General features: G+C 47.0%; 1 protein-coding gene across 1 annotated transcript in view; it reads right to left on the reverse strand.

Moving 5' to 3' along the window:
• LOC129694094 (fibroblast growth factor 18-like) overlaps positions 1–25,386 on the reverse strand; it is an 85,790-nt gene that overhangs the window by 15,847 nt on the left and 44,557 nt on the right. Inside the window, exon 3 of the mRNA XM_055630821.1 lies at positions 3,115–3,292. Coding sequence (XP_055486796.1) covers positions 3,115–3,292 — 178 coding nt within the window. The remainder of the gene's footprint in view (positions 1–3,114; positions 3,293–25,386) is intronic.

Consider the following 25,386-nt stretch of genomic DNA (forward strand, 5'->3'; position numbering starts at 1 on the left):
CATAGAGTGATTCAGCGTAGAAACAGGCCCTTCAGCCCAACTCACCCACATGTCCCAGCTACACCAGTCCCACCTGCCTGCGTTTGGTCCATATCCCTCCAAACCTGTCCTATCCATGTACCTGTCTTACTGTTTCTTAAACGTTGGGATAGTCCCTGCCTCAACTACCTCCTCTGGCAGCTCGTTCCATACACCCACCACCCTTTGTGTGAATAAACAATTACAAAGGTTATGAGATTTGAAAGGACGCCGTGTTTATGGATGAACGTTAAAGCCACCTTTAAAGGTATGCCAATTAAAAGAGATCGCAGCTTTTCAAAGAGATGGCGGGACTGTCATATGAGGAAAGATTGAAAAGACTAGGCCTGTATTCACTGGAGTTTAGAAGGATGAGGGGGCATCTTATAGAAACATATAAAATTATAAGAGGACTGGACAAGCTAGATGCAGGAAAAATGTTCCCAATGTTGGGCGAGTCCAGAACCAGGGGCCACAGTCTTAGAATAAAGGGGAGGTCATTTAAGACTGAGGTGAGAAAAGACGTTTTCACCCAGAGAGTTGTGAATTTGTGGAATTCCCTACCACAGAGGGCAGTGGAGGCCAAGTCACTGGATGGATTTAAGAGAGAGTTAGATAGAGCTCTAGGGGCTAGTGGAGTCAAGGGATATGGGGAGAAGGCAGGCACGGGTTATTGATAGGGAACGATCAGCCACGACCACAATGAATGGCGGTGCTGGCTTGAAGGGCCGAATGGCCTCCTGCTGCACCTATTTTCTATGTTTCTATGTTTCTAGATCATGATCACTGCTTCACTTCCAGGCTGCTGTGATAACCTATCAACCATGGGATCCATCTGAGTGCATGTTGAGTGTATGAAGGAATTGCAGATGCTGGTTTAAACCGAAGATAGACACAGAAAGTTGGAGTAACTCAGCGGGACAGGCAGCATTTCTGGGGAGAAGGAATGGGTGACGTTTCGGGTCGAGACTGGAAAGGTTCTCCAGAGGTGCGGTCAGACCCACTAAGTCACTCCAGCATTTTGTGTCTATCTTGAGTGCATATTGATTTAGCAAAGAAATGACACAAACATAGAAACATAGACAATAGGTGCAGGAGTAGGCCATTCGGCCCTTCGAGCCTACACCGCCATTCAATATGATCATGTTTGATTATCCAACTCAGTATCCTGTACCTGCCTTCTCCCCATACCCCCTGATCCCCTTAGCCACAAGGGCCACATCTAACTCCCTCTTAAATATAGCCAATGAACTGGCCTCGACTACCTTCTGTGGCAGAGAGTTTCAGAGATTCACCACTCTCTGTGTGAAAAATGTGTTTCTCATCTCGGTCCTAAAAGACTTCCCCCTTATCCTTAAACTGTGACCCCTTGTTCTGGACTTCCCCAACATCGGGAACAATCTTCCTGCATCTAGCCTGTCCAACCCCTTAAGAATTTTGTAAGTTTTGTAAGTGCTGGAGTAACTCAGCAGGTGAGGCAGTATCTCTGGAGAACATGGATAGGTGACATTTCGGGTCGGGATGCTACTTCAAGCTGATTGTGGTGGGGGTGGTGAGGGGGGGGGGTTAGTTAGAGAGAAAATGCAGAACAAAGCATGCCAGGTAATAGGTGGACATAGGTGAGGGGGGGGGGGGGGGGGTTGATAGGCAGATGGTCAGAGAATAACTAAAGGTCAGAGGTTAATGCAGGGCGGCGCAGTTGCGCAGCGGTAGAGTTGTTGACTAACAGCGCCAGAGATCCGGGTTCGATTCTGGATCGATTGTAGTCATAGATTGTCTTTGTGCTGACAGGATAGCACGCAACAAAAGCTTTTCACTGTACCTCGTTACACGTGACTATAAACTCAATTAAACTAAACTAAACCAAACCAAATTAAACTAAACTAAACTAAACTAAACAAACTAAACTAAACTATCTAAACTAAACTAAACTAATCTAAACTAAACTAATGATATACCCTAACCCTAAGTTAAATGAAACTAGCTGAACTAAACTAATCTAAACTAAACTAAACTAAACTAATGATACACCCTAACCCTAAGTTAAATGAAACTAGCTGAACTAAACTAAACTAAACTAAACTAAATTAAACTAAACTAAACTAAACTAAACTAAACTAAACTTAACTAAACTAAACTAAACTAAACTGAACTAAACTAAACTAAACTAAACTAAACTAAACTAAACTAAACTTAACTAAACTAAACTAAACTTAACTAAACTAAACTAAACTAAACTAAACTAAACTAAATTAAACTAAACTAAACTAAACTAAACTAAACTAAACTAAACTAAACTAAACTAAACTAAACTAAACTAAACTAAACTAAACTAAATTAAACTAAACTAAACTAAACTTAACTAAAGTAAACTAAACTTAACTAAACTAAATTAAACTAAACTAAACTAAACTAAACTGAACTAAACTAAATTAAACTAAACTAAACTAAACTAAACTAAACTAAACTAAACTAAACTTAACTAAACTAAACTAAACTAAACTAAACTAAACTCAACTCAACTCAACTCAACTAAACTAAACTAAATTAAACTAAACTAAACTAAACTAAACTAAACTAAACTAAACTAAAGTAAACTAAATTAAAGTAAACTAAATTAAACTAAACTAAACTAATCTAAACTAAATTAAACTAAACTAAACTAATCTAAACTAAATTAAACTAAACTAAACTAAACCAAACTAAAGTAAACTAAACTAAACTCAACTAAAACCATACTAACTAAACTAAGAATGGCTGTGCAGGAGGCAACTGCAGATGCTGGTTGACACTGAAGCTCAGCTGAAGAAGAGTCAACCCCACCCTCCTCTCCACAGATGCTGCCTGTCCCGCTAAGTTCCTCCAGCATTTTGCGTTAAAGTAACAGGCCTCTGCTAACCCACACTGTTCGGGCTTCTGCTTGATTAGTACGGGTGTCAGGGGTTACGGGGAGAAGGCAGGAGAATTGGGTTAGGAGGGAGAGATAGATCAGCCATGATTGAATGGTGGAGTAGACTTGATGGGCCGAATGGCCTAATTCTGCTCCTATCAGTTATGACGTTGTGGCCTTATGGCTGCACTGGGCAAGTGGTTTACCGTATTTGCCACCGTCCTCCCCGTTGGCGTTGATCTTCTTGCCCAGCACCTGGACGTGTTTGCCGCTGGTCCGGCTGTATAGCTGGTAGATCCGTATTTGTTTACGACTCAAGTCATCCGAGTGTCTGGTGTGGTTTTCCACGTACGTCCTGAAGTGGGCCGTGGTCTGCCTGGAGTCCTGGAAACTCAGAAAGACCATCGACCAGTTACATTCACAATCTGGGCAAGCATGGAGGTTTACTTTAGTTTAGTAGAGTTTAGTTTAGTTTAGTTTTGTTTAAACAATAGACAATAGGTGCAGGAGTAGGCCATTCGGCCCTTCGAGCCAGCACCGCCATTCAATGTGATCATGGCTGATCATCCCCAATCAGTACCCCGTTCCTGCCTTCTCCCCATATCCCCTGACTCCGCTATTTTTAAGAGCCCTATCTAGCTCTCTCTTGAAAGCATCCAGAGAACCGGCCTCCACCGCCCTCTGAGGCAGAGAATTCCACAGACTCACCACTCTCTGTGAGTAAAAGTGTTTCCTCATCTCCGTTCTAAATGGTTTACTCCTTATTCTTAAACTGTGGCTCCTCGTTCTGGACTTCCCCAACATCGGGAACTTGTTTCCTGCCTCTAGCGTGTCCAAGCCCTTAACAATCTTATATGTTTCAATGAGGTCTCCTCTCATCCTTCTAAACTCCAGAGTGTACAAGCCCAGCTGCTCCATTTTCTCAGCATATGACAGTCCCGCCATCCCGGGAATTAACCTTGTAAACATACGCTGCACTCCCTCAATAGCAAGAATGTCCTTCCACAAATTAGGGGACCAAAACTGCACACAATACTCTCACTGGGGCTCTGTACAAGTGCAGAAGGACCTCTTTGCTCCTATATTCGATTCCTCTTGTTATAAAGGCCAACATGCCATTCGCTTTCTTCACTGCCTGCTGTACCTGCATTCTTACTTTCATAGACTGATGTACAAGGACCCCCAGATCCCATTGTACTTCCCCTTTTCCCAACTTGACACCATTTAGATAGTAATCTGCCTTCCTGTTTTTGCTACCAAAGTGGATAACCTCACATTTATCCGCATTAAACTTCATCTGCCATGCATCGGCCCACTCCCCCAACCTGTCCAAGTCACCCTGCATTCTCATAGCATCCTCCTCACAATTCACACTGCCACCCAGCTTTGTGTCGTCTGCAAATTTGCTAATGTTACTTTGAATCCCTTCATCCAAGTATAGTTTAGTTTAGTTTAGTTTAGTTTAATTTAGTGATTCAGCCCGGAAACAGGCCTTAAGGCCCACCGACCAGCGATCTCCACACGTTAACACTACCCCACACATATATGGACAATTTTACATTTGCACCAAGCTAATTAGCCTACAAACCTCGACGTCTTTGGAGTGTGGGAGGAAACCGAAGATCTTGGAGAAGATCTCCGTACAGACAGCACCCGTGGTCAGGATCGAACCATGGTCTCTGGCACTGTGAGGCAGCAGCTCTATCGCTGCATCACCGTGCCGCCCAACACTTATAGCAAGCTAATTCACGTCTTTGGAATAGCATTTGGGTGGCATGCAACATAGAACATAGCGCAGTACAGTCTGAGGAAGGGGCCCAACCCGAATCAATAGACAATTGACAATAGGTGCAGGAGTAGGCCATTCGGCCCTTCGAGCCAGCACCGCCATTCAATGTGATCATGGCTGATCATCCCCAATCAGTACCCCGTTCCTGCCTTCTCCCCATATCCCCTGACTCCACTATCTTGAAGAGCCCTATCTAGCTCTCTCATGAAAGTCGCTGACAGATGATTAAAAAATTGGCAATTTCGGACGTGTCCAGTGTGCGGTGGAATTTGTACATTTATCAAATGTTAATAATGAATTTTTGAACGTGATTATTATGTGCAGTAATTGCTTTAAAGAAATGTTTTTTTTTTAAAATCAAATCCATTCTCATCTTATCCATGAAAATCTCGACTCATTATTTTACTGGTTGGAATGTAACTGGGCTTGTTACTTGCCCACCATCTGTGGCAGTACTTACAGCTCCTGATCGATGGGACATTTTGTTGCCCCGATTCTCATTCCCTTTAATCTTGGCTGAGTCGCCTCTGCTATCGCTACTGTGATTAATATGCTGCGTCTGGTATTCACTGAATTATAGACACAATGCAAAAACACAACAAAGCCATCTGGCCCAACGTGCCCCAGTCTGTATAGTATTCTGATAACACCCACTGGGGTGGCACGCTGGCGCAGCGGTAGAGTTGCCGCTCACAGCGCCAGAGACCCGGGTTCCATCCTGCCTACGGGTGCTGTCTGTGCAGAGTTTGCACGTTCTCCCGTGACCTGCGTGGGTTTTCCTCCGGGTGCTCCCGTTTGCTCCAACACTCCAAAGACGTACAGGATTGTTGGTTAATTGTAACTATAAAACATATAACCATATAACAATTACAGCACGGAATACAGGCCATCTCGGCCCTTCTGGTCCGTGCCGAACACTTATTTTTCTTCAGTAAATAGGAACTATAAAGTGTGCAAGATAGTGCTAGTGTACGGGGTGATCGCTGGGCCCAAGGACGTGTTTTGCGTTGTATCTCTAAAGTTAAGGAACTACTATTTCTTAAAATGTATTCATGTCATAGCAGCAGATTAAGGCCATTCGGCCCATCGTGTCTACTCCGCCATTCAATCATGGCTGATCTATCTCTCCCTCCTAACCCCATTCTCCTGCCTTCTCCCCATAACCCCTGACACCCGCACGGATCAGGAATCTCCGCATTAAAAATATCCAATGACTTAGAAACATAGAAACATAGACAATAGGTGCAGGAGTAGGCCATTCGGCCCTTCGAGCCTGCACCGCCATTCAATGTGATCATGGCTGGTCATCCAACTCAGTATCCTGTACCTGCCTTCTCTCCATACCCCCTGATCCCTTTAGCCACAAGGGCCACATCTAACTCCCTCTTAAAAATAGCCAATGAACCGGCCTCAACTACCTTCTGCGGGAGAGAATTCCACAGATTCACCACTCTCTGTGTGAAAAATGTTTTTCTCATCTCGGTCCTAAAAGATTTCCCCCTTATCCTTAAACTGTGACCCCGTGTTTTGGACTTCCCCAACACCGGGAAATAAATTAGGTACATGGAACGGACAGGTTTGGAGGGATATGGACCAAACGCAGACAGGCTGGACTAGTGTAGTTGGAACATGTTAGCTGGTGTGGGAAAGTTGGGCTGAAGGGCCTGTTTCCACACTATAACACACTATGACCAGAGGGCACAGCCTTTGAATAAAGGGAAGTACCTTAGGAAAGGAAATGAAGAGGAATTCATTCAGAGGGTGGTGAATCTGTGGAATTCATTGCCGCAGAAGGCTGTGGAGGCCAAGTGGAAAGAGGAAAGACATTCTTGCCATAGAGGGAGTACAGAGAAGGTTCACCAGACTGATTCCTGCGATGTCAGGACTTTCATATGAAGAAAGACTGGATAGACTCGGCTTGTACTCGCTAGAATTTAGAAAATTAAGGATTGAGATTCATTGTGATCATGGCTGATCGTCCCCTATCAATAACCCGTGCTTGCCTTCTCCCCATAACCCTTGACTCCACTAGCCCCTAGAGCTCTATCTAACTCTCTCTTAAATCCATCCAGTGACTTGGCCTCCACTGCCCTCTGCGGCAGGGAATTCCACAAATTCACAACTCTCTGGGTGAAAAAGTTTTATCTCACCTCAGTCCTAAATAACCTCACCTTTATTCTAAGACTGTGGCCCCTGGTTCTGGACTCGCCCAACATTGGGAACATTTTTCCTGCATCTAGCCTGTCCAGTCTTTTTATAATTTTATATGTTTCTATAAGATCTCCCCTCATCCTTCTAAACTCCAGTGAATACAAGCCTAGTCTTTTCAATCTTTCATCATGTGACAGTCCCGCCATCCCAGGGATCAATCTCGTGAACCTACGCTGCAGTGCCCCAATCACAAGGATGGCCCTCATCAAATTAGGAGACCAAAATTGTACACAATACTCCAGATGTGGTCTCACCAGAGCCCTATACAACTGTAGAGGTGGGTACTGCCACCTATTTCTCCACTCCACTCACCCACAGTCTCCTGCCAATTACCTCCCTCTGGCTTTACAATTCGCAACTCCACAACCTGTCTCACACCTTTCTTTCTTATCTCTGAACCTTGCTCCATCCATCTGCCTATCCACCCTCACCCCCCTCCTATGTCAACCTGCCACTTTTTGTCCTGCCTCTTCCCTATCCCAGCTGCCCTCTCGCCTCCTCTACAATCAGTATGAAGCAGAAACATCGCCTATCCTTGTTCTCCTGGTGTGCGGCCTGACCTGCTGAGTTTAGTTTAGTTTAGTTTAGCTTGGAGATACAGCGTGGAAACAGGCCGTTTGGCACACCGCACCGACCAGCGATCACCCCGTACACTAACACTATCCTACACACACTAGGGGAAAGCAGACTATTATCTAAATGGTGGCCGATTGGGAAAGGGGGAGATGCAGCGAGACCTGGGTGTCATGGTACACCAGTCATTGAAGGTAGGCATGCAGGTGCAGCAGGCAGTAAAGAAAGCGAATGGTATGTTAGCTTTCATTGCAAAAGGATTTGAGTATAGGAGCAGAGAGGTTCTACTGCAGTTGTACAGGGTCTTGGTGAGACCACACCTGGAGTATTGCGTACAGTTTTGGTCTCCAAAGCTGAGGAAGGACATTATTGCCATAGAGGGAGTGCAGAGACGGTTCACCAGACTGATTCCTGGGATGTCAGGACTGTCTTATGAAGAAAGACTGGATAGACTTGGTTTATACTCTCTAGAATTTAGAAGATTGAGAAGGGATCTTATAGAAACTTACAAAATTCTTAAGGGGTTGGACAGTCTAGATGCAGGAAGATTGTTCCCGATGTTGGGGAAGTCCAGGACAAGGGGTCACAGCTTAAGGATAAAGGGGAAATCCTTTAAAGCCGAGATGAGAAGAACTTTTTTCACACAGAGGGTGGTGAATCTCTGGAACTCTCTGCCACAGAGGGTAGTCGAGGCCAGTTCATTGGCTATATTTAAGAGGGAGTTAGATGTGGCCCTTGTGGCTAAGGGGATCAGGGGGTATGGAGAGAAGGCAGGTACGGGATACTGAGTTGGATGATCAGCCATGATCATATTGAATGGCGGTGCAGGCTCGAAGGGCCGAATGGCCTACTCCTGCACCTAATTTCTATGTTTCTATGTAACAGACGGTAGACACTAGGTGCAGGAGTAGGCCATTCGGCCCTTCGAGCCTGCTCCGCCACTCAATGTGATCGTGGCTGATCATCCTGTCTGCACAGCCAGCACCCGTGGTCAGCATCGAACCAGGGTCTCTACCACTCTGTGCCCTTTTGTGTAAAGGAACACCAGTTGCATTTTAGACCTTGCAGGTGGGTGGAGGAAGAATGAATCATTTGTATAAACTATTGGTTGGTCAATGACCAGTGTACAGACTTAGCCGTCCCGTTATAGAAAGAAAAACTAAAAGCACGGAAAGTGGGCAGTGTGATTCACAAGGTCAATGCAAGGGGATCAGAAACCATTGGACTAATGCTTGAGGTTAAAAAAAGAGCTAGATAGGGCTCTTAAAGATGACGGAGTCAGGGGATATGGGGAGAAGGCAGGAACGGGGTACTGATTAGACAATAGACAATAGGCAATAGGTGCAGGAGTAGGCCATTCAGCCCTTCGAGCCAGCACCACCATTCAATGTGATCATGGCTGATCATCCCCAATCAGTACCCCGTTCCTGCCTTCTCCCCATATCCCCTGACTCCGCTATTTTTAAGAGCCCTATCTAGCTGTTTCCTGGGATGTCAGGACTTTCACATGAAGAAAGACTGGATAGACTCGACTAGAATTTACTCGCTAGAATTTAGAAGATTGAGGGGGGATCTTATAGAAACTTACAACATTCTTAAGGGGTTGGACAGGCTAGATGCAGGAAGATTGTTCCCGATGTTGGGGAAGTCCAGGACAAGGGGTCACAGTTTAAGGATAAAGGGGATATCTTTTAGGACTGAGATGAGAAAACACATTTTTCACACATCTCTGGAATTCTCTGCCGCAGAATGTAGTTGAGGCCAATTCATTGGCTATATTTAAGAGGGAGTTAGATGTGGCCCTTGTGGCTAAAGGGATCAGGGGGTATGGAGAGAAGGCAGGTACAGGATACTGAGTTGGATGATCAGCCATGATCATATTGAATGGCGGTGCAGGCTCGAAGGGCCGAATGGCCTACTCCTGCACCTATTTTCTATGTTTCTATGTTTCTATGTTTCTAGCTCTCTCTTGAAAGCATCCAGAGAACCTGCCTCCACCGCCCTCTGAGGCAGAGAATTCCACAGACTCACCACTCTCTGTGAGAAAAAGTGTTTCCTCGTCTCCGTTCTAAATGGCTTTTACTCCTTAGTCTTAAACTGTGTGGCCCCTGGTTCTGGACTCCCCCAACATGGGGAACATGTTTCCTGCCTCTAGCGTGTCCAAGCCCTTAACAATCTGATATGTTTCAATGAGATTCCCTCTCATCCTTCTAAACTCCAGAGTGTACAAGCCCAGCCGCTCCATTCTCTCAGCATGTGACAGTCCCGCCATCCCGGGAATTAACCTTGTATTGTTAATTGTTAATGTTCAGCCTTGATCACATTGAATGGCGGTGCTGGCTCGAAGGGCCCAATGGCCGACTCCTGCGCCTATTGTCTATTGAGATACAAGATTGCCAGCATAATTGGGGCGGCACAGTAGCACAGCACAGTCGCGCAGCACAGTAGCGCAGCACAGCCGCGCAGCACAGCCGCGCAGCACAGTAGCGCAGCACATTAGCGCAGCACAGTAGCGCAGCACAGTAGCGCAGCACAGCAGCGCAGCACAGCCGCGCAGCACAGCCGCGCAGCACAGCAGCGCAGCACAGTAGCGCAGCACAGTAGCGCAGCACAGCAGCGCAGCACAGCAGCGCAGCACAGCCGCGCAGCACAGCCGCGCAGCACAGTAGCGCAGCACATTAGCGCAGCACATTAGCGCAGCACAGTAGCGCAGCACAGTAGCGCAGCACAGTCGCGCAGCACAGTAGCGCAGCACATTAGCGCAGCACAGTAGCAGCAGTAGAGTTGCTGCCTTCCCTGGCCAGAGACCCAGGTTCGATCCTGACCTGTGATGGCTGCAGAGGCCAAGTCAATAGACATTTGTAAGACAGAGATAGTTAAATTTTTGATTAGTACGGGTGTCAGGGCCTATGGGGAGAAGGCAGGAGAATGGGGTTAGAAGGGAGAGACAGATCAGCCATGATCGAATGGCAGAGTAGACTTGATGGGCCGAATGGCCTAAGTCTGCTCCTATGACTTATGAACCAATGATCTTATGACCTTATGAACGGACTATGGTGCTGTCTGTACGGAGTTTGTACGTTCTCCCCGTGACCGCGTGGGTTTTCTCCGGGTGCTCCAGTTTCCTCCCTCATTCCAAAGGTTTGTAGGCTCATTGGCTTTGGTAAAATTGTAAATTGTCCCCAGTGTGTGTGGGATAGAACTAGTGTACGGGGTGATCACTGGTTGGCACGGACTCAGTGGGCTGAAGGGCCTGTTTCCATGCTGTATCTCTAAAGTCTAAAGAGGTTAGTTTGAGGCAATGAGGAGCTAGAGATTCATAGAGTGGAATCAGGCCCTTCTGCCCAACTCACTTATGCCGACAAAAATGCCCCATCTACAATAGTCCCACCTGCCCACGTTTACCCCATATTCCTTCAAGCCTTTCCTATCCATGCACTTGTCCAATGTATTTTAAATAGGGTCATAGGCTGAAACTGCGTGGAAACAGGCCCTTCGGCCCAACCTGCCCACGCACGCCCCGACCAACATGTCCCTTCTACACTAGTCCCACCTGCCTGCATTGGGACCCAACTCCCCCAAAACCTGTCCTCTCCATGCACCTAACAGTTTCTTAAACGTTGCGATAGTCCCAGCCTCAGCTACCTCCTCCGGCAGCTCGTTCCATACACCCACCAACCTTCCTGTGAAAAAGATACCCCTCCGATTCCTATTAAATTTTTCCCCCCCTCACCTTCAACCTACACTTAAATGTTGTTGTTGTTGCTGCCTCAACTAACTTGGAAAAGATTTCACCCATGTTTTAAGTTGTGATAATTTAGAAACATAGAAAAAAGAAGGGCCGAATGGCCTACTCCTGCACCTATTTTCTATGTTTCTATGTTTCTATGTTTCTAGCTCTCTCTTGAAAGCATCCAGAGAACCGGCCTCCACCGCTCTCTGAGGCAGAGAATTCCACAGACTCACCACTCTCTGTGAGAAAAAGTGTTTCCTCGTCTCATAGAAATTCGGTGCAGGAGTAGGCCATTCGGCCCTTCGAGCCTGCAACGCCATTCAATATGATCATGGCTGATCATCCAACTCAGTATCCTGTACCTGCCTCCTCTCCATACCCCCTGATCCCTTTAACCACAAGGGCCACATCTAACTCCCTCTTAACTATTGCCAATGAACTGTGGCCTCAACTACCTCCTGTGGCAGAGAATTCCACAGATTCACCGCTGTCTGTGTGAAAAATGTTTTTCTCATCTCGGTCCTAAAAGATTTCCCCCTTAGCCTTAAACTGTGTCCCCTTGTTCTGGACTTCCCCAACATCGGGAACAATCTTCCTGCATCTAGCCTGTCCAACCCCTGAGGAATTTTGTACGTTTCTATAAGATCCCCCCTCAATCTTCTAAATTCTAGCGAGTACAAGTCGAGTCTATCCAGTCTTTCTTCATATGAAAGTCCTGACATCCCAGGAATCAGCTAGATAGGGCTCTAGAGTACAAGCCGATGAATTTGTCATGAATTGACTTGATGTTTTGAAGCCTGCTGTTGTTTTGATGCTTTTTATTGCCCTAGGCGACTTGGACAAGAACTCCTCTAAAATGGTGTTGAATTTGGCCATGTTGGTGTATTTTTCCTTGGTTGCAGTAGCTCCTCTGGGAGTTGCCATTCTGGGTGGTTGGAGAGAGGTGTTGTGTACAAAGTTGCTACACTGGACAGAATGCGTTACCATTGCCCGATGGCCTATCTATTCTGGTCTTTCCCATGTGTACTCACACACCCCCCCCCTGCAACTCCAGCGTCAGCAGTATGGCACAGTGCCACTTCCCTGAACACCCAGTCTTTTACGCATGGTGCCAGCAAGCTGAGTCTAGCAGCAAAGAGGTCCTCCTACAGTTGTACAGGGAACCTAGTGAGACCACACCTGGAGTACTGTGTGCAGTTTTGGTCAATTTGAGGAAGGACATTCTTGCCATTAAGGGAGTGCAGTGTAGGTTCACCAGGGTAATTCCCGGAATGGCGGGACTGTCATATGTTGATAGAATAGACAATAGACAATAGGTGCATGAGTAGGCCATTTGGCCCTTCGAGCCAGCACCGCCATTCAATGTGATCATGGCTGATCATCCACAATCAGACTTTGGTCAACGAGAGTTGTTGTTTAAATGTGCTATAGAAATGTACAGAATCAGAGACAATAGACAATAGACAATAGGTGCAGGAGTAGGCCATTCGGCCCTTCGAGCCAGCACCGCCATTCAATGTGATCATGGCTGATCATCCCTAATCAGCACCCCGTTCCTGCCTTCTCCCCATATCCCCTGACTCCGCTATCTTTAAGTAGCCCTATCTAGCTCTCTCTTGAAAGTATCCAGCGAACCTGCCTCCACCGCCCTCTGAAGCAGAGAATTCCACAGACTCACCACTCTCTGTGTGAAAAAGTGTTTCCCCCGTCTCCGTTCTAAATGGCTTACCCGTTATTCTTAAAGGGAGCGGCTGGGCTTGTACACTCTGGAGTCTAGAAGGATGAGAGGGGATCTTATTGAAACATATAAGATTAGTAAGGGCTTGGACACGCTAGAGGTAGGAAACATGTTCCCGACATTGGGGGAGTCCAGAACCAGGGGCCACAGTTTAAGAATAAGGAGTAAGCCATTTAGAACGGAGACGAGGAAACACTTTTTCTCACAGAGAGTGGTGAGTCTGTGGAATTCTCCGCCTCAGAGGGCGGTGGAGGCAGGTTTTCTGGATGCTTTCAAGAGAGAGTTAGATAGGGCTCTTAAAGATAGGGGAGTCAGGGGATATGGGGTGAAGGCAGGAACGGGGTACTGATTGGGGATGATGGGCCCTGATCACATTGAATGGCGGTGCTGGCTCGAAGGGCTGAATGGCCTACTCCTGCACCTATTGTCTATTGTCTATAGTCTCTGACTCTGTACATTTGCCCGATCCATTCCTCTCATGATTTTCAAGACAAACGTGAACTGAGTCCTTGTGGCATTTGATCAACCACCCAAGCAATCCAAAACAATTAGATGAGAGTCAAGTCAAGTCATTTTTATTTCTATAGCACATTTAAACAACAACTCTCGTTGACCAAAGTGCTTTACATTGGGCTCCAGCTCTTTGCAACGTCTGCAAGTGTTTCAGGACTGTTGTGTCCGTGCCAAGTGACTGAAGCCACTCCAAGGCAAGGTGACACTCTCCCCACTGCTCCCTGCATTTAGGACTGGGCATGGATCCAAGGAAGACACCGGGCACACACATGGTATAAACGGGCTGTGAGCCCCCACACATCACCAACAATCCGCTCACTTGGGATGTATCCTAATGCCTGGGATGTCAGGACTTTCATATGAAGAAAGACTGATAGACTTGGCTTGTAGCATTCATAGCAAAAGGATTTGAGTCTAGGAGCAGGGAGGTTCTACTGCAGTTGTACAGGGTCTTGGTGAGACCACACCTGGAGTATTGCGTACAGTTTTGGTCTCCAAATCTGAGGAAAGGCATTCTTGCCATAGAGGGAGTACAGAGAAGGTTCACCAGACTGATTCCTGGGATGGCAGGACTTTCATATGAAGAAAGGCTGGATAGACTCGGCTTGTAGCATTCATAGCAAAAGGATTTGAGTATAAGAGCAGGGAGGTTCCACTGCAGTTGTACAGGGTCTTGGTGAGACCACACCTGGAGTATTGCGTACAGTTTTGCTCTCCTAATCTGAGGAAGGACATTATTGCCATAGAAGGTTCACCAGACTGATTCCTGGGAATGGCCGGACTTTCATATGAAGAAAGACTGGATAGACTCGGCTTGTACTCGCTAGAATTTAGAAGATTCAGGGGGGATCTTATAGAAACTTACAAAATTCTTAAGGGGTTGGACAGGCTAGATGCAGGAAGATTGTTCCCGATGTTGGGGAAGTCCAGAACAAGGGGTCACAGTTTAAGGATAAGGGGGAAATCTTTTTGGACCGAGATGAGAAAAACATTTTTCACACAGAGAGTGGTGAATGTGTGGAATTCTCTGCCACAGAAGGTAGTTGAGGCCACAGTGCATTGGCTATATTTAAGAGGGAGTTAGATGTGGCCCTTGCGGCTAAAGGGATCAGGGGGTATGGAGAGAAGGCAGGTACAGGATACTGAGTTGGATGATCAGCCATGATCATATTGAATGGCGGTGCAGGCTCGAAGGGCCGAATGGCCTACTCCTGCACCTATTGTCTATGGTTCTATGTTTCTATGTTTACCCTCTTTAACCCATTCTCCTGCCTTCTCCCCATAACCCCTGACACCCGTACTGATCATAAGATCATAAGATTCATAAATGATGAGCAGCATTAGGCCATTCGGCCCATCAAGTCTACTCCGCCATTCAATCATGGCTGATCTATCTCTCCCTCCTACCCCCATTCTCGTACCTTCTCCCCATAACCTCTGACACCCGTACTAATCAAGAATCTATCTATCTCTGCCTTAAAAATATCCGCTGTCCTGGCCTCTGCAGCCTCCTGTGGCAAAGAATTCCACAGATTCACCACCCTCTGACTAAAGAAATTCCTCCTCGTCTCCTTCCTAAAAGAACGTCCTTTAATTCTGAGGCTGTGACCCTCTCATCCTAGACTCTCCCATTAGTGGAAACATCCTCTCCACATCCACTCTATCCAAGCCTTTCACTATTCTGTAAGTTTCAATGAGGTCCCCCCTCATTCTTCTAAACTCCAGCGAGTACAGGCCCAGTGCCGACAAACGCTCATCATAGGTTAACCCACTCATTCCTGGGATCATTTTTGTAAGCCTCCTCTGGACCCTCTCCGGAGCCAGCACATCCTTCCTCAGATACGGGGCCCAAAACTGCTCACAATACTCCAAATGTGGCCTGACCAGCGCCTTATAGAGCCTCAGCATTACATCCCTGTTTTTGTATACCAGCCCTCTTGAAATAAATGCTAGCAAGTCACAAATCTCAGTTCGGTTTCAGTTTAGTTTGTTGTCACGTGTACCGAGGTGCAGTGAAAAACCTGTGTTGTGTTCTATCCAGCCAGCAGAAAGACAGTACATGATTACAATGGTGCCATATACGGTGAATAGGTACAAGACATGGGAATAAAGTTTAGAATCTATCTACCTCTGCCTTAAAAATATCCACTGAATTGGCCTCCACAGCCTTCTGTGGCAAGATGCACCTAGACGGTGGAGCGGTGGTGGAGCGCTGCTGCTGCTGCTGCTGCGGCCCGACCTCCGGAGATTCGGAGGCTGCAACTGCGGGTCTGGCGGACGGCGGCTCCGGGAGCCCGCGGGTCCCTGGGGGGAGACCGCTTTTCAGGGCTCCCGCAACGGCGACTTCTCCCGCCCGAGTTGCGGGGTCGAAGAGCTCCTGGAGCGGGGCCTGACATCACCGCCCCGCGCGGCTTGGAATGGCCGCGGGACTCTGTGAGCGCACGCCGGGGGCTCCAACATCAAGAACCCGGTGTGCGACCTCACACCACCCGTCGTGGCTTTAATGGCCGCGGGACAATCGCCATCGCCAGCCAGGGGCTTTGACTTTGACTCTGACATCGGGGGGGAGTGCAGTGGAGAGATATGTTTTTTTGGCCTTCCATCACAGCGATGTGATGGATGTTTATGTAAATTATGTTGTGTCTCGGGTCTATTTGTTTGTAATGTATGGCTGCAGAAACGTAATTTCGTTTGGACCTCAAGGGGTCCAAATGACAAATAAATTGAATCTTGAATCTTGAATCTTGACCTCATTGTCAGAAAATAGAAACATAGAAACATAGAAATTAGGTGCAGGAGTAGGCCATTCGGCCCTTCGAGCCTGCACCGCCATTCAATATGATCATGGCTGATCATCCAACTCAGTATCCCGTACCTGCCTTCTCTCCATACCCCCTGATCCCCTTAGCCACAAGGCCCACATCTAACTCCCTCTTAAATATAGCCAATGAACTGGCCTCAACTACCCTCTGTGGCAGAGAGTTCCAGAGATTCACCACTCTCTGCGTGAAAAAGAGAAGAGAAATGATTCACGATTCAGGGCACGTTGGCAGGAGTGGCCAGTTTGATTCCATGCTGTATGACTATAACATTATCTTCAGTTTACTTCAGAGAAACAGGCCCATCTTTCCACTTACAGGCCCACCAAGTCCGCACCGACCAGCGATCCCCGCACACGCACACACACACTGGGGACAATTTACATTAATACCAAGCCAATTAACTGCTTTGGAGTGTGGGCGGAAACCGGAGATCCCGGAGAAAACCCACGCAGGTCACGGTCAAACTCTGTACAGACAGCACCCGTAGTCGGGGTGGAACCCGGGTTTCTGCTGCTGTAAGGCAGCAGTTCTTCTGCTGCGTCACTGTACCACCCTGTTATCAGACTTCTGAACGGTCATCCCACCAGCTCGGGTGTGGTCTCGATCTTCCAACCTACCTCTTTGCAGACTATGCAGTTTTCATTACCTGTATATTGTCTGTAACTGCAGCACTGTGTAAATATATATTCTATTCTTTTTCTTTGCACTATAGAAACATAGAAATTAGGTGCAGGTGTAGGCCATTCGGCCCTTCGAGCCTGCACCTCCATTCAATATGATCATGGCTGATCATCCAACTCAGTATCCCGTGCCTGCCTTCTCTCCATACCCTCTGATCCCCTTAGCCACAAGGGCCACATCTAACTCCCTCTTAAATATAGCCAATGAACTGGCCTCGACTACCCTCTGCGGCAAAGAGTTCCAGAGATTCACCACTCTCTGGGTGAAAAAGGTTCTTCTCATCTCGGTTTTAAAGGATTTCCCCCTTATCCTTAAGCTGCGACCCCTTGTCCTGGACTTCCCCAACATCGGGAACAATCTTCTTGCATCTAGCCTGTCCAACCCCTTAAGAATTTTGTAAGTTTCTATAAGATCCCCTCTCAATCTCCTAAATTCTAGAGAGTATAAACCAAGTCTACCCAGTCTTTCTTCATAAGACAGTCCTGACATCCCAGGAATCAGTCTGGTATCTGTTGTACTTGCTTGTGAAAGGCATAGGTAGAGTCAATAGACAATAGACAATAGACAATAGGTGCAGGAGTAGGCCATTCGGCCCTTCGAGCCAGCACCGCCATTCAATGTGATCATGGCTGATCATCCCCAATCAGTTCCCCGTTCCTGCCTTCTCCCCATATCCCATGACTCCGCTATCTTTAAGTGTGGATGTGGAGAGGATGTTTCCACTAGTGGGAGAGTCTAGGACCAGAGGGCACAGCCTCAGAATTAAAGGACGTTCCTTTAGGAAGGAGATGAATGAGGAATTTCTTTAGTCAGAGGGTGGTGAATCTGTGGAATTCTTTGCCACAGAAGGCTGTGGAGGCCAAGTCAGTGGATATTTCTACGGCAGAGGTAGATGGATTCTTGATCAGTACGGGCGTCAGGGGTTATGGTGCGAAGGCAGGAGAAAGGGGTTGCGAGGGAAAGATAGATCAGCCATGATGATTGAATGGTGGAGTAGACTTGATGGGCCGAATGGATAATTCTGCTCCTATCACTTATGAACTTGCGAAATTATAATTGTACTCTTCTTCTTCTTGCGAATGAAACATAAATAAACCAACGGAGTAGTTAGATCTCAAGCCGGGTGGGCGTTGAGCAGCCAGGTTGTTGTCTCTATTGGCGTCAATATCTGCCAGGCCCTGACACAGCTCCATTAGGTGGGTGGTAGAGCGGGCACCCAGAGATTGTACTCATATGATATGACTTGATGACACACACACACACAAAGTTTTCACTGCATCTCAGTACAATACTATCATAGAGACATAGACAATAGATGCAGGAGTAGGCCATTCGGCCCCTTCGAGCCAGCACCGCCATTCAATGTGATCATTGCTGATCATCCCCAATCAGTACCCCGTTCCTGCCTTCTCCCCATATCCCCTGACTTCGCTATCTTTAAGAGCCCTATCTAGCTCTCTTTTGAAAGTATCCAGAGAACCTGCCTCCACCGCCCTCTGAGGCAGAGAATTTCACAGACTCACAACTCTCTGTGAGAAAAAGTGTTTCCTCGTCTCCGTTCCAAATGGCTTACCCCTTATTCTTAAACTGTGATCATCCCCAATCAGTACCCCGTTCCTGCTTTCTCCCCATATCCCTTGATTCCATTAACCCTAAGATATATATATAACTCTCTCTTGAATACATCAAAAGAGATCGCCCTCATCATTCTGCGCTCCAATAAATCAAATCGCAGGGTTTAAGCTGCCGATCGTAATATGAGATCATGCAAATGTCTGAATACTCTATGATGATGGGATATCAGGATGGAGCCCAGAGAGGAGATTTGAAGGGGAGCTTTCGGATGCCTTTTAAATGTTGTTATATGGAGTGATACAGTGTGGAATCAGACCCTTCAGCCCAACTTGCCCACACCGACCAATATGTCCCAACTACACTAGTCCCATCTACCTGCGTTTGGTCCATCTCCCTCTAAACCTGTCCTAACAATGTATCAATGGACCGACATACATTACAAACCCACTGACTCACATGGCTATCTAGACTACACGTCTTCCCACCCTGCCCCCTGTAAAGACTCCATCCCCTACTCCCAATTCCTCCGCCTACGCCGCATCTGTTCCCAGGATGAGACGTTCCACACCAGGGCATCGGAAATGTCCTCGTTCTTCAGGGAACGGGGGTTCCCCTCCGCCACCATAGATGAGGCTCGCACCAGGGTCTCTTCCATACCCCGCAACACTGCTCTCTCTCCCCATCCCCCCACTCGCAACAGGGGCAGAGTCCCCCTAGTCCTCACCTTTCACCCCACCAGCCGGCAAATACAACACATAATCCTCCTCCATTTCCGCCACCTCCAACGTGACCCCACCACTCGCCACATCTTCCCATCTCCCCCCATGTCTGCCTTCCGCAAAGACCGCTCCCTCCGCAACTCCCTTGTCAATTCTTCCCTTCCCTCCCGTACCACCCCCTCCCCGGGCACTTTCCGTTGCAACCGCAAGAGATGCAACACCTGTCCCTTCACCTCCCCCCTCGACTCCATTCAAGGACCCAAGCAGTCGTTCCAGGTGCGACAAAGGTTCACCTGCATCTCCTCCAACCTCATCTACTGCATCCGCTGCTCTAGGTGTCAGCTGATCTACATCGGTGAAACTAAGCGGAGGTTGGGCGATCGTTTCGCCGAACACCTCCGCTCAGTCCGCAATAACCTACCTGAACTCCCGGTGGCTCAGCACTTCAACTCCCCCTCCCATTCCCAATCCGACCTCTCTGTCCTGGGTCTCCTCCATTGCCAGAGTGAGCAACACCGGAAATTGGAGGAACAGCACCTCATATTCCGCCTGGGTTGCTTGCGTCCGGTGGCATGAACGTTGAATTCTCCCAATTTTGCTAGCTCTTGCTGTCTCGTCCCCTTCCTTAACCCTCGAGCTGTCTCCTCCCATCCCCCCGCACTCGAGCTCCTCCACCTCCCTTTTTCCTTCCTTCTCCCCCCCACCCCCCCATCAGTTTGAAGAAGGGTTTCGGCCCGAAACGTCGTCTATTTCCTTTGCTCCATAGATGCTGCTGCACCCACTGAGTTTCTCCAGCAATTTTATGTACCTATCAATGTATCTGTCTAAGTGTCTCTTAAACATTGCGATAGTACAGGACACTGAAACCTGTAACGTCCAGGTTCAGGAACAGCTTCTTCCCTACAGTCATTCGGCCCTAATCCCATTTAGGAAACCTGAACGGAAACCTCTGGAGACTTTGCGCCCCACCCAAAGTTTCCGTGCGGTTCCCGGAGGTTTTTGTCAGTCTCCCTAATGGTCAAAAGTGGTTTCCACTTCTTCTATGTTCCAGCAATTATTTAAAAAAATTAAAAACCGGCCGCGACTGAAAATAGGTTGCCGTTTTGAAAATCGGTAATTTTTTAGTTGAAGCCGGTTGCAATGCTAGTTGAAGGTGGTTGCCGGAGGTTGCAGGTAGTGGAAGCTCTTACCTTCCACTACCTGCAACTTCCGGCAACCACCTGCAATCTCCGGGAACCGCACGGAAACCTTGGGTGGGGCGCAAAGTCTCCAGAGGTTTCCGTTCAGGTTTCCTAAGTGGGACAGGGGCATTACAACACTACAACCTCAAATAAGCTCTGAATTTATTTTTTTTAAACAATATTTATAAATATATGAATCGTATGTGTCCGAAAAGAAGCAGGAAGAAGCCAAAGCTTATTAATTCCAACCCCTTATTCAACTGCTCATAATTATCTAACGTAGACTATTATTGTTATTCAAGACCTCAGCGGTGGAACAGGCGGAGGACGATGGCTGACCTTAGTGGAGCTAACGTCACAACGGCTGGGAAGGCGGATGAAGGCTGCGGCAGAAAAGGGTCTCCGGTCGTCTTGGACTCCACGCCACTGGATCCTGACCCAGATCTGTCAAGGACCGTGGGGTGGCTGTCTGTGCACCAGTCTCCCCACGTTAAACAAAGTCACGCACAGGCATCCTCCATATAGGGAATAGCACCCTGGAGACACCCATGGTCAGCCACGACCGAAGGGGGCCTAAGGATTATTGTTATTAGTGCGCTGTTATCGGTTTGTTTATGTGCACATAGAAACATAGAAACATAGAAATTAGGTGCAGGAGTAGGCCATTCGGCCCTTCGAGCCTGCACCGCCATTCAATATGATCATGGCTGATCATCCAACTCAGTATCCTGTACCTGCCTTCTCTCCATACCCCCTGATCCCTTTAGCCACAAGGGTCACATCTAACTCCCTCTTTCCACTTTCGACCATTAGGGAGACTGACAAATATAACCTATGTATATATATTTTTCACACAGACTCTGAGTCTGTGGAATTCTCTGCCTCAGAAAAAGTGGAGGCCGGTTCTCTGGATGCTTTCAAGAGAGTTAGATAGAGCTCTTAAAGATAGTGGAATCAGAGGGTATGGGGAGAAGGCAGGAAAGGGGTACTGATTCAGCCATGATCATATTGAATTATGGTACTGGCTCGAAGGGCCGAATGGCCTATTACACTTATTGTCTATTGTCTATTATCTATTATATATATATATAACAATATAACCATATAACAATTACAGCACGGAAACAGGCCATCTTGGCCCTACAAGTCCGTGCCAAACAACTTTTTTTCCCTTAGTCCCACCTGTCTGCACTCATACCATAACCCTCCATTCCCTTCTCATCCATATGCCAATCCAATTTATTTTTAAATGGTACCAACGAACCTGCCTCCACCACTTCCACTGGAAGCTCATTCCACACCACTACCACTCTCTGAGTAAAGAAGTTCCCCCTCATGTTACCCCTAAACTTCTGTCCCTTAATTCTGAAGTCATGTTCTCTTGTTTGAATCTTCCCTATTCTCAAAGGGAAAAGCTTGTCCACATCAACTCTGTCTATCCCTCTCATCATTTTAAAGACCTCTATCAAGTCCTCCCTTAACCTTCTGCGCTCCAGAGAATAAAGACCTAACTTATTCAACCTATCTCTGTAACTTAGTTGTTGAAACCCAGGCAACATTCTAGTAAATCTCCTCTATACTCTCTCTATTTTGTTGACATCCTTCCTATAATTGGGCGACCAAAATTGTACACCATACTCCAGATTTGGTCTCACCAATGCCTTGTACAATTTTAACATTACATCCCAGCTTCTATACTCAATGCTCTGATTTATAAAGGCTAGCATACCAAAAGCTTTCTTTACCACCCTATCTATATGAGATTCCACCTTCAAGGAACTATGCACGGTTATTCCCAGATCCCTCTGTTCAATTGTATTCTTTAATTCCCTACCATTTACCATGTATATGTGTGTATATGTGAGTATGTGTATCTACACACACACTGAACTTTTCCAGTAGCATTTACTGTATTGTTTACAGTGTACTGTGTTTGCATATTCCGTCTTGCTGTTGCAAGTAAGAATTTCATTGTTCTATCTGGGACACATGACAATAAAACACTCTTGCCTCCAGCAGTTCATTCCATACACCCACCACCCTTTGTGTTAAAGTTACCTGTAAGGTTCCTGTTCATTCCTTCCCCCCTCATCTTAAACCTCGATTCCCCAACTCTGGGCAAGAGACTCTGTTCATCTACCCGATCTATTCCTCTCATCATTTTGTACACCTCAATAAGATCACCCCTCATTGTTCTGCGCTCCAAGGAATAAAATCCGAGCTTGCTCAACCTCTCTTTATAGAAACATAGAAAATAGGCGCAGGAGACCATTCGGCCCTTCAACAATACAATACATACAATACAAAACCATTTATTGTCATTGCCCTTCGAGCCAGCACCGCCATTCATTGTGATCATGGCTGATCGTCCCCTATCAATAACCCGTGCCTGCCTTCTCCCCATATCCCTTGATTCCACTAGCCCCTAGAGCTCTATCTAACTCTCTCTTAAATCCATCCAGTGATTTGGCCTCCACTGCCCTCTGTGGCAGGGAATTCCACAAATTCACAACTCTCTGGGTGAAAAAGTTTTTTTTCTCACCTCAGTCTTAAATGACCTCCCCTTTATTCTAAGACTGTGGCCCCTGGTTCTGGACTCGCCCAACATTGGGAACATAATTCCTGCATCTGGCTTGTCCAGTCCTTTTTTTATAATTTTATATGTTTCTATAAGATCCCTCCCCAAAGGACAAAGGACAAAGGACATTTATTGTCACATGCACCAATTGGTGGAGTGAAATTTGAGGTCTGGCCCTCGAGTCCTGGAAACATCCTCATAAATCTTCTCCGCACCCTTTCCAGCTCGACAACATCTTTCCTATGGCATGGTGCCCGGAACTGAACACAATACTCTAAATGTGGCCTCAACAACATCTTGTACAACTGCAACATGACCTCCCAACTTCTACCCTGAATGTAGCCATAAAAAAAGATGGAGTAACTCAGCGGGACAGGCAGCATCACTGGAGAGAAGGAAAGGGTGTTGTTTCGGGTCGAGACCCTTCTTCAGACTACCCTCAATAATCTGAAGCCCATGATCTCATTCATTCCATTCCCTCCATATCCTTCTGTAAGGTAACAAATAATCTTTCATCAGTCCATACTTTATCAACGTGCTCGGACATTAGATCACTTACAACCTTTCCTTGGTAGACAAAAGTGCTGGAGAAACTCAGCGGGTGCAGCAGCATCTATGGAGCGAAGGAAATAGGCAACTTTTTGGGCCAAAATCCAGTCCGAAGAAGGGTTTCGGCCCGAAACGTTGCCTATTTCCTTCACTCCATAGATGCTGCCGTACCCGCTGAGTGTCTCCAGCACTTTTGTGTCTACCTTCGATTTTCCAGCATCTGCAGTTCCTTCTTAAACAAATTACAACCTTTCCATGACTGAAATTGTTTTCAGATACTTCCTCCTTTTGGACTGTTCAATTATTGGATTGGTTTATTATTGTCACGTACCGAGATACAATATCAGATTCGATCCCGACTACGGGCGCTGTCTGTACGGAGTTTCTACGTTCTCCCCGTGACCTGCGTGGGTTTTCTCCGGGTGCTCCGGTTTCCTCACACACTCCAAAGTCCTACAGGTTTGCAGGTTAATCGTCTTGGTATAATTGTAAATTGTTCCTAGTGTGTGTGTGTAGGATTGTGTTAGTGTGCGGGGATCGCTGGTCGGCACGGACTCGTTGGGCCGAAGGGCCTGTTTCCGCGCTGTATCTCTAAACTAAGCTAAACATGTTCATAAGTAATTGGAGCAGAATTAGGCCATTCAGTCCATCGAGTCTACTCCGCTATTCAATCATGGCTGATCTATCTTTCCCTCTCAACCCAATTCTCCTGCCTTCTCCCCATAACCTTAGACAACCTTACTAATGAAGGATATGTCAATCTCCGCTTAAAATATACCCAATGACTTGGTTTCCGCTGCAAGTGGAATTCATACAGTGAAAAGCTTTTGTGTGTTTGCGTGCTGTCCAATTAAATCCAAAACCAGGGGCCACAGTTTAAGAATAAGTTTAGAAGGAAGAGAGGGCATTTCATAGAAACATAGAACATAGAAACATAGAAATTAGGTGCAGGAGTAGGCCATTCGGCCCTTCGAGCCTGCACCGCCATTCAATATGATCATGGCTGAGCATCTAACTCAGTATCCCGTACCTGCCTTCTCTCCATACCCTCTGATCCCTTTAGCCACAAGGGCCACATCTAACTCCCTCTTAAATATAGCCAATGAACTGGCCTTGACTACTCTCTGTGGCAGGGAGTTCCAGAGATGTAATTGAAACATATAAGATTATTAAGGGCTTGGACACGCTAGAGGCAGGAAACATGTTCCCAATGTTGGGGGAGTCCAGAACCAGGGGCCACAGTTTAAGAATAAGGAGTAAGCCATTTAGAACGGAGACGAGGAAACACTTTTTCTCACAGAGAGTGGTGAGTCTGTGGAATTCTCTGTCTCAGAGGGGGGTGGAGGCAGGTTCTCTGGATGCTTTCAAGAGAGAGCTAGATAGGGCTCTTAAAAATAGCGGAGTCAGGGGATATGGGGAGAAGGCAGGAGCGGGGCACTGATTGGGGATGATCAGCCATGATCACATTGAATGGCGGTGCTGGCTCGAAGGGCCGAATGGCCTACTCCTGCACCTATTGTCTATTGTCTATTGTCTAAATCAAATTAAATCAGGAGGCGGCACAGTGTGCAGCAGGCGGAACCACTGCCTCTCAGCGCCAGAGACCCGGGTTCCATCATGACCTCTTCGGGTGCTGCCACTGTGGAGTTTGCACGTTCTCCACGTGACATTTCTGGGTTTCATGCGGGTGCTCCGGTTTCCACCCACGTCCCACGGATGTGCGGCTTCGTGAATTGTCCCGAGCGTGGAACGAACGGGTGTGAAAGTGGGATGACGTGGGCACGGTGTGGACTCGGTGGGCCGAAGGGCCTGTTTC

This window comes from Leucoraja erinacea, unplaced genomic scaffold (genome assembly GCF_028641065.1).
Source record: "Leucoraja erinacea ecotype New England unplaced genomic scaffold, Leri_hhj_1 Leri_53S, whole genome shotgun sequence".
Lineage (NCBI taxonomy): Eukaryota > Metazoa > Chordata > Chondrichthyes > Rajiformes > Rajidae > Leucoraja > Leucoraja erinaceus.